General features: G+C 32.5%; 1 protein-coding gene across 1 annotated transcript; it reads right to left on the reverse strand.

The window, feature by feature from the left end:
- Positions 1–599: 599 nt before the first annotated feature.
- LOC133293910 (uncharacterized) lies at positions 600–2659 on the reverse strand. The gene is made up of 2 exons (XM_061492532.1): positions 2332–2659; positions 600–1656 (listed from the first exon to the last, which is right to left on the reverse strand). Exons 1-2 carry the CDS (start codon positions 2655–2657, stop codon positions 1002–1004), a joined length of 981 nt encoding a protein of 326 aa, XP_061348516.1. The 5' UTR covers positions 2658–2659; the 3' UTR covers positions 600–1001.
- Positions 2660–10204: the final 7545 nt, after the last annotated feature.

The following is a 10204-nucleotide window of genomic DNA, read 5'->3' on the forward strand; positions in this document are numbered from 1 at the left end:
GAAATGTTATGCATCATGGCAAAGTTTCACTTGCCTTTATAAAGATATTCCTACTTGCTATTACTTTTTAAGGATAGAAATGTCAAATTTCGCGCGCCTCGTGTTATATTTCCCCGGGATCGACAGAGTTCCAAGTTTTCAATGGTCTTTCACAATTGATTTTTGTACTGTAGATAACACATGATAGGATTTGTCAGAAAAGATTTGAACTCTGGGTTCTTTTCATTTTAGACGAACCAAACATGGGATTCATTTACCTAGCTATCCCGAGAAAAGAAAAGAAAAAACGGATACCAAACACCCCGTTAGGTGATGCCAATTAAATGAACGGGTATAGTTTTTGTAAACACTGGCAGCGTGTATCAATCACTTCGACAGGTTCCGTTCGAAAATCTCAGCATCATTTCTTGGCATTATATTGGCCTTGAATCTTGTTCAAGCTGTAACCTGTAACTTTTAACAGCAGCCTTACCATCCACCATTCCACCTTAGCACGGTTTTACCATACATACTGATTGTAAAATTTGGGGGGCACTGGCCAAAATGCTCGAGTTAAAAAGATTATCTTTAAAAATAGTTATATAATTAAAAATGTCACTCTGTATCCTGTGTAATATTTCGTATCACAACAATCAGTTGCAACATAGGATAAGTGCTAAAATACAAGCGTTACATCAAAGATTAAAATACAATAAAATAATTTGACCAGAAACGTATATACATGGCAAGCCTTTTCATTGTGAGATAACAATAAATCACGCATGCCTTGTTCTTTGTTGAGTCCTTCGTCAAAATCATAGATGATCCTTCTCTATCTTAAAAGACTGAAAACCGAATTCATACTTATGGCACAAATGAACCGCTGGCTAAAATAATTGTCACCTTTATGCTCCCCAAGCCAAAAAAATTCATGAGAATTGTGCAAAGAATGACATTCTGAACAAAGACACGATCAATGCAGTGAGAATATTCCGAGTTGCTTCCCATGCCCCGCGTCTAAATCAAGCCCTGGGACGCCTGAATTCAAACCATATCTCGTAGTGATTAAATAGCAAACTATCATGTGTATGCTTCCCAATATACTCAAGTCCCAAACTCGTAAGCTTCCTCGTGCATTCCTCTCCTCCCAGCCGTGAACAGAACTTTATATTATGTGACACAAAAATTCGTCCATCATAAGGTTTCAATCTAGCAGCTAACCTCTCGAGTCCAACCCACACAAGTTTATCAGGAATATGAAGAAATACAGCACTAGCATAAATCAAATCATATACAACTCCAGAACCAAACTTACTGAAATCCATATCATCCCCCTTCACTATCAAAGGCCGTTTAGATAAGAGGCCTTGGGAAGGAAGCTCATACCTAAATGCAGCCATAAGAGAGAGCTCATCCCTTTCAAGACAATGGTAGTGGTCCGGATTTAGGTACCGTATGAAATGCAAGCCAACACGGAGAGTGCCGCAACCAATCTCCAGGACACGGGAGTCTGGTCTGAGTTTAGCGGATTGAGCAAGAAATTCAAACACATCTCTTCCACCAGCCCAAGGTTCGCCGTAGTTGCTATGGTGCCCCTCAACAAGGAGCTCCCCCGGGCAAGGTAGGGCTGTGTGGTTATCTGAATCAGCTCCCTCGTAGTGCGATATACCTTTAAATCTATAAATAGTGAAAAGCAGGAATTAGAAATTGTAACCAATTGCAATGCTTCAAAATATACATGAAATGTAGCAATAAACAAAAAATCATCGGGCTCCTTAAATTGGGATCGAAAATGGATATAAAAAGAGGATAGTGCCAACAAACATGGCAAGAGCAAGAGAAATTGGGAGACAAAAAGGTGTGCGAGAAAACTGAAATCAAACTAATGATAAAAGTTGATTACAAGGGAGCCACAAAGTGTGACTTATATAGTAGTAGAGAAGTAACTAATAATCTAACTAATTACCAACAAAGTGACTAATCAACAACTAACCCTAAGTGGTAATAGATAGCAATTCCAGGTTCAAGGGCATGATAATGAAAAAGCATACAAAATTTCATTCTTTAAATTGTAATAACAAAAATGCAGACCAAACTAAAGAGAAAAACATATAGCTTTGAGCAATGTGCTGTGTTATATTTAACTTTTATAAAACCCGCCATTATCAGCAACCAAGCATACCATTACTGTACCTCGGCAATCACCTAAAATCGCAGGTTATGCAACGTTGAAATAAAATTTCATAATTAAACAGAAATTATGCAAACAAACTTGAGTTTAATCTTGCATATAAGCTTACAATAAGTTATGAAACCAACCCATCAAATCACAACGTTGAAATTGGGGCTTACTGTCTAAGATCGTCGAGTTGGTGAGCCCTGGTGCGAGGGTTAATGCCCTTGCGGAGGACGTTGTCACTCATGTGAAGGCCATTCATTCGGATCTGATCTTTAACCCACTCCACGTCATCCTGCGTCGTCGTCAAGGGAAGAGAATTGCCATTCCCAGAGACGACACCGTTTCCAATGGAGAGGGGAGTGTTAGAAGGGCAAGAACAAGAAGAGAGACTGGACAAGAGAAAGAAGAGAAAAACGGTGGCCACTAAAGCAGAGAGAACCAGAACTGGCACTGTTACCACTATACCCTTCGACGTCGCCGGCATTCCTAACAGAGCCATATGTGATTCCGCGGCTATGAACCAATGGCGATGGTCATCATTTCCCTTGCCCCTGTAGTCACCCTGAACGACACCGTTTTCAACTTGGCGTTATTGCGTCGACTTAATTTTTATTTTTTATATGAGTTTAATATTATTGTACAAATTTGTTTTTTAAGGATAAAATATTGTAACAATCAATTAGGATTACTAACAATGTTACTAGCAATCAATTTCACCGTTAGATTGATCATGTTGATTCAACAGTTATATTTATTTCTATCTTTATATGATTATGATTTCTCGTATTTAATACTTTATATTTATTTTCACATGTGTGTGATTATGATTTTTCACATTTAATGTGAAAGCATTAAATATGGAAAATCATAACAGCATAACCATACAAAGATGAAAATAAATATAACCATTGGATCAATATAATTTATCTAACGATGAAATTGATTAGTGATACCCTTAATTGGTTGTTACAATATCATACTCTCTTTTTTAATATCCTTACAAACTACATTATGTTCAAATAATACATACTCAAATAGTATATATACTACCCGTAATATATAATACAATTTGTAAACATGAAACTTGTAAATATAATACTGCTAGTGCTCTACGTAAAAATGAGTAAATCTCGGTAAAAAAAAATTCTGTAGAAATATTAAATTATTTATATACAAAAATATAATATATATATATATATATATATATATATATATATATATTATAACTTTAAATTGCTTTTAGACTAGCCTCTTACAAATATTTACTTGATATTGATTTGTTCCTCCAAATATCTAGGATACTAAATTCCTCCTCAAAAGAGTCAAAACATAAAAAGAAACAAAAATCATCATTATTTTGATGGGAAAAGTGTTTATTCTTTTAAATGACATAACTTATGTTATTTTACTCTTACATAGAGGTGAGACCTACACTACACCTTTATATCTTTTGTCACCTCTCTTTTTTCCTTTATTTATCTCTTTCTCTCACTTAAAATGACGCAACTTTACATCTTTTAAAATGATACACATTTTTTTTCCTATTTTGATATGTAGTAACTTCACAAAAGCGCCATTTTGATATCATTTTCAATCTTTCAATAACTTATAAGATTTTTAAAAAAATAAAAATAAATTGATGATAAGTGAATTTTTCAGAAATTAGAACGGCAATTTAGTCTTCTAATTATAGCACTCTGGTTATTATAATATTGTTTCATCATATTTAAATATATCGACAGTTCAAATAGTGTTGATGAAGTTTTTTTATGGTGATTTTAAGTTGTTTCTCCATGTATTTTTAAGAAGATGTGTGGATTGTACTTACAATATATTTTGACATTTAGATTAAAAATATTCAATTGGCAAAACACGGCTCGACCCGATTCAACCCGTGTGTACCTGAAAAAATGAGTCAAGTTAGAATTGACTCAAAAAAAAATGTGTCAGAAAATTCAATTCAACCTAATCTGAGCCGGTTAGAGTTGACTTATAGGTGTAGTCAAAAGAATGGCTTGTGAATTTTCTTTATAAAGGAAGATTCTCAAATTTTGCATCAGCTACATCTCAAATTCTGCATTATTTAACAAAGAAGGGGGGAACCAAAAAATAATTATGAATTGCAGGTTTTCATTATAAAAAAAAGACAATTCTATTGTGATAAAAATTAATTGGAGATAAGAAAGGCATTATTTAATTCCATCTGTGTAGCAATAAAAGCAGAAAATATAATTAATTTTTATTTATTAGCATCTCCATAACAGGAAGCATCGTTCGAAAGGGGCTGTTCAAGGAACTTAAAAAACAAAACATTTTAGGGCTTTAACAATCAAAATGCATGGGGGAACATGAAGAACAGTAACAAATAATGAGGTAAGCCTAATAATGTAAGGGATCCAAGAAGAGAGACAGAAATTGTAACGAGAAGACTTACACGAAATCCAAGGCGCGAGAAGGAGAGAGAGGCTAACGGCGAGAGAAAGAGGTGAAATGGCAAGTTTGAGTGTGCGATGTTGCGAAGGAAATACAGTGGTGACCGATGGAGTAGATAGTGTGAGAAACAAAAGAAAGTCACGACAGCATAGGTTTTGATATTGTCTTTTTGTATTTTTAAATTAAAAATAAATAAATTCTCAACCCGTGAACTAACCTGTTTGACTCGTAAGTTGGCTTGATTTTTTTAAGCTGACTCGGGTTGTTAGCTTATTTTTACTAACTCAATCGACTAATTTTTTGCTGGTTACAAATCAATCCGACGGATTAACTCATTTTTCTCATCCCTAGATTCAAATAGGTTAAGTTAGAAAAGGAGATGAGTATATTACCACCAAATATGCGGATCAACTAAGGCTTATTCAAACTTAAGTTATAGTTGCAAATTTGAGTTTTGGGTGCGCAGTTATGTAAAAATCTTGATGGAGAATACTTTGTGGCCTTGCACAACTTAAATAAAAAATTGAGTACCTTAAGGGTGTGTTTGGTACAGGAGAAATTTTTTGGTGACCGGGAATCATGATTAATGGGAATTCAGTAGAAATTGAGTTTACTTGGAATCTTACGAAAGATGTGTTTGGTTCGCCAAAATATTACCGGGGATACTGGGTAAAAATTACTGATTCCATATTTGGTTTAGAACGAAATATGACTTGGAATATGAGGTTATTTTACAAAAATAACCCCAAACTATTTTTACTTTTATAATTGATAGATTGGGTCTAGATTTTTATGTGTATTGGGGTATTTTTGTCTCAAAATTTATTGTTGTGCTTTCCCTTTACTTGGTATTCTGATTGGTATTCCAAATTACCATATTATTTTTGGTAATCTGAATAGTGACTTTTCTTTATAAATCAAATTACCGGTAATCCTTGGATATCCGGGAATCGTAACTTATTCCTTCTACCAAACATGGTAATTAAATTTACCAAAGAAGGATTACCGGTAATCCTCTCCAAAAACTTGAAACAAACACTCCCTAAGTGCCCTTATCTATAGTATATGGATGACCTCATTGGAGGCTCACGTGAATAGACCTAGCAATAGCCTCTGATGGCAATGTCTTTTTATTAGCTATAGATGTAGGTGATTTAATAAAATTTAGAGAGATTATCAAAGTAGTGCGGCTCAACTATGATTAATTGAGTTAGCTTATGGTGAATGAAATGTAATTGGGCCTTGGACCAATGAACCTGACAAATTGATTAAAGAATAATATTCATAATGAACTGTCAATAAAAATGGATATGATTTGTTAATGGTTTTATCAATATCTTTTAAGGATGTGAGTTCAAATTTTGCCGGCTAATTTCTCACAATATTTAACTCCACTTAAACTTTTATTAATACAAAAAAATCACAATTAACTTCGATTTTACGAAAGGGTATGCACCTGAACTGATTTTTGAATTGAAATGAAATTTAAACTGATTTGATTTCGAATTGAACTACTTTTATTAAAAAAAAAAATGATTCATAACCAATTTGGGCGTGTATAACAATTATTCTGTTCCCTAGCACTGTTTTTAAAAAGAAACAATTCTATTATATCTATGTGTCTTGGAACAGTTTATGAGAAAAAAAATATGTTTGATAACATGTTCTATTTTTATTCTGAAAATGAAAATTGCGTTTGATAATACAACAAATAATATAATAAAAATAATTTTTATGAAGCATACATTTTTTTTTGGATCATCACTTCTCTTTTCATATGGTGTGGTGGTGGCGTGGTGGTGGTAATGGTGACGACAGTGGTGGTGGTAGTGACAGAAGTAGTTGCAGCGATGATGGTGTAATGGCGGCGGCATAGTGGTGTGATAGTGGTGGCGATGGCAGTGGCTACGAAGATGGTAGTGGTGGCATAATGGTGGTGGTGGTGGTGATAGCAGTAGCTGCGACGATAGTAGAGTGGTGGTTGGTGACAGGGGTGGATGTGGTGGTGGCGATGGCGGTGACATGGTGGTGGTGGTGGTGACAAAGTGGTTCCGATGATGGTGGTGGTGGTTGGTGAAGGTGGTGATGGTGGTGATGGTGGCGGCGGTGGTGGTGACGACGACATTGGTGGTACAACGACGGCGGTGATGATGGTGGCGATGGTCGTGATGACGATGATGGTAGTGGTAGAGAGTAACTCAGAGAAATAAGTGTTTCTCATTTTGTATCCAGTAACAAAAAAATATAAATTTTTTGATTCTTTTTTCTGTTCCTCAACGTAAAAAATTAAACCGATTCTTCCCGAAAATAAAAAAATAAATCAATTTTACCAAATAAATTTTCTATCCATTTCTCTTCGTGAGAACATAAATTAAAACAAAAAATAATTCTAGAAAAATTGTCATACACATCTTTATGGTTTGGAATCAACTTTTGTTCCACAACAGCTTTTGGTATACAAACCCGTTCCAAACTAGTTTTTGAACCCATTTTTCAAACGAGTTCTTTTGATTCAGTTTATTTTTTAAACTAGATTATAAAAATCAAAACTTGTTCAATAAAATGTGATTCGATTCAATTTGATTTAGTTCACTTCGGTTAGGTTATTGTGCACACTCCCAATTTCAAGTTTTGGCATTTAATAAATGCTAGGTGAAGTAAGAAAAAATATGTATTAAATAATAGGTTAAGTTTATATTTTTTTGTTTAAAAAATTGCATTGATACAGGTTAAGCAGGCATGCTTCCATGCATACCACAAAAAAGTATCTTTTTTTTACCAAAAAAAAAAAGTATCTTTAATATTTTTTTTAAATTAATAAATAAAAGGAGTATCATGTTTAAGGTTGTAAAATTGTATTTGGCTAATTATACCGACTTATTTGACTTTATTATTATTCATTTAAAATGGTCTGTCACACATTAAAAAATAATTCATATATTAATTCACCCAATACCAATAATCATGTTACTCGAAAATAGGATAAAGGGCCGACCCAATTCAAATACCTACTTCATGAGTGTCTGAAGAAGAGAATATTCTAGGCAGTCTTTCCCCTGCTTAGAGTATAGGATACCAGACTTAAATTGCTCGAATAGGTCTTCCTTTTCCGTTTTTGCATGAAGCAGGGGATTAACTTCTTCATAGCTAGACTTTCTTACGTATGACAGACAGGGTCAAATTCCTTTTGTACCACTGGAGGTACTCGTAATTGCCTCTGTAGGATTGGGGGTTGAAGATTTGGACAACAAAGACTAGCCAGTGGCCAAATAGGTAATAGAACTACTTTGGGCTGATGTCCTTTTTATGTAGATTAAACACTTATAAATAAGAAAATGCGAAGAGGCTTTAAGAAATAGAGAAATGTGAATTAAATCTCTAGGGGGCTACAAGATCTACATGTAACAAATCGCTTTTATTCATCATCTTCATAATTATTACTATTAGTATTTTCTTTATTAAAATCAATAATTAATAGTTTCATATTAAAATTGTGCGAACTAAATTATGTGAAAACACAAAAAATTTATAACCAATTAATTAACACGGCTAACTAAAATAAAATAAAATAAAAGGTGATACCGCACTTCCTTATAATTCTGGATTTGTGTAGTTTGGATAACATCAACAAACGCACTATGATCATGAAGTCAACTATATATACTTTTTCTTAAAAACAATAAACACATACAATTTCTTTACGGACACACAAGAGAAAAAATAATGCATTATGTGTACCCGTTGGCTTTATTACCATTTTTTCTACTAAATAATAATAGTTCAGTTGACATTAAAAAATTGAACAGGTGCTTACCAAAAAAAAAAAATTTAACAGGTAAGAATAAAGGCATATATTCGATCCTTTCAGTACATCTTTAAAAAGAATTTAAAATTTTAATCCTGAGATCCACCTTAAATCGAAGTAATCGTAAAATGATGAATCGATTGGAATATCTTAAAAAAAAAAATATTTTTTAATTCGAAACTGTTCAGCTCAAAAATTTCATATTAACTTTGAATGCTTATTTGCAAGTTTATATACCATTCTTTATACCTGTTTTTTAGATGTTGTACGCATAATTTCCTTGTTTCTTTAATTTTTTTCCTTTTTCAGAATATTAGGTGAGAAATAAATCTCTTTGTAATTTATATAATATAAAGAGGATATATTATTCTACTTACATTTTTATATATATACATCTTTTATTATTTTTCAACACCGTTAGATTAAAATTCCAACTAACTTTTATTATTTCTCTCTCCTCTTAAAATTATGATATAACCGTATTAGAAAATGATAGATAAGATAGACATAAAAAAATGGGAGAATAAAATATTCCGATATTGTTTATAGTGCTGTTTTTTCACTCTTCTATATCATAGAATAAAATTAACATGTTATGCTAAAAAATGTAAGCATTAAAGTAGCACTGTGCTAGCCTAGGCAAGTATAGAACATTCTAATGATAAAAAAGATACAAAAGGTTATGAAATGATTAAAAAACATAACAAGTAACGAAGTAAATTCACAAGTATTCGAACAAACCAAAGCAATGACGAAGAAACTTGTTTGTTTTGTTGGGGTGGGAGATTTGACAACAGATGAAACAAGACATAATTAAGGTCTTAATAGGTTGGATCGGGCTAGGCTTTACCTTAATGAGATTAAGTCTATATAAAATATTTTTAGTCTGGACAAATGTGTCAGTCTGGTACATCTCAAATTATAAGTTTGACATGATTTATATTTAAAAAATAAAAATCTTGATCTAAAAATGTTAATTTATTTAAGTTTTTTATGCATTTAATAATAAATTATTATTTTAATAATTCAAAATTATTAAAATAATAATATTATTTTTTATTTAAAATAAATAATATAATATAAATTAGCCTATAAATTTATAGGTCCGACATATTAAAAAAAAATTATGGCATGTTTTTTTGGATAAATATTATTTTTATATTTGAATTTGTTTTATTTAATTATATGGAAGTAATAGATCTAGTCTGAAGTCGAATATACGTGCTCCTTTCATTAAAAAAAATGACACATGATTTAATTTTTTTTTTCTCTCTCTTCTATACGCGTATCATATTTTCTCTATCCAATTTTGATTGGCTTGCCCATTGAATAAATATAATATTGCTACCGCAGCACCTTAATAATTTCGCTATTAACCGAGTGAGTCTGCACGCATTGCTTGCTGTTGCAATCCAATCAGCACGCGTTGAAAGACTTCTTTCCCAAAATGTGGCCATCAAATGGTAAACCAAGCGGGCGCGTAACATGACCCTAAATCATAAGTAAACAAACTTTCACTACTTTTCTTTTCTTGTAACACATGCTGTTACAAGCTCTCTTATCAAAATTAAAATTAAAATTACATTTATATTCACATCAACAATAAAGAAATGAGTAAAGTAAACAAAGTAAAATGACTCTGATTTTTCTTTAAAAAGTTAATAATATGAATTTTATTTTCGTAAATGAACGGGTACAAGTGCAATTTTCCTCTACATAGTTTATGGTTCGAATGTAAAAGACTATCTTGCCCTCGATTAAAACCACAAAACGGGTCAAACGTTGAAGGATCCGGCAGAATAAGAACA

The sequence above is a fragment of the Gastrolobium bilobum genome, unplaced genomic scaffold (genome assembly GCF_033153095.1).
Source record: "Gastrolobium bilobum isolate Gb01-03AN ecotype WA unplaced genomic scaffold, APGP_CSIRO_Gbil_v1 utg4431, whole genome shotgun sequence".
In the NCBI taxonomy this organism is placed as follows: Eukaryota; Viridiplantae; Streptophyta; class Magnoliopsida; order Fabales; family Fabaceae; genus Gastrolobium; species Gastrolobium bilobum.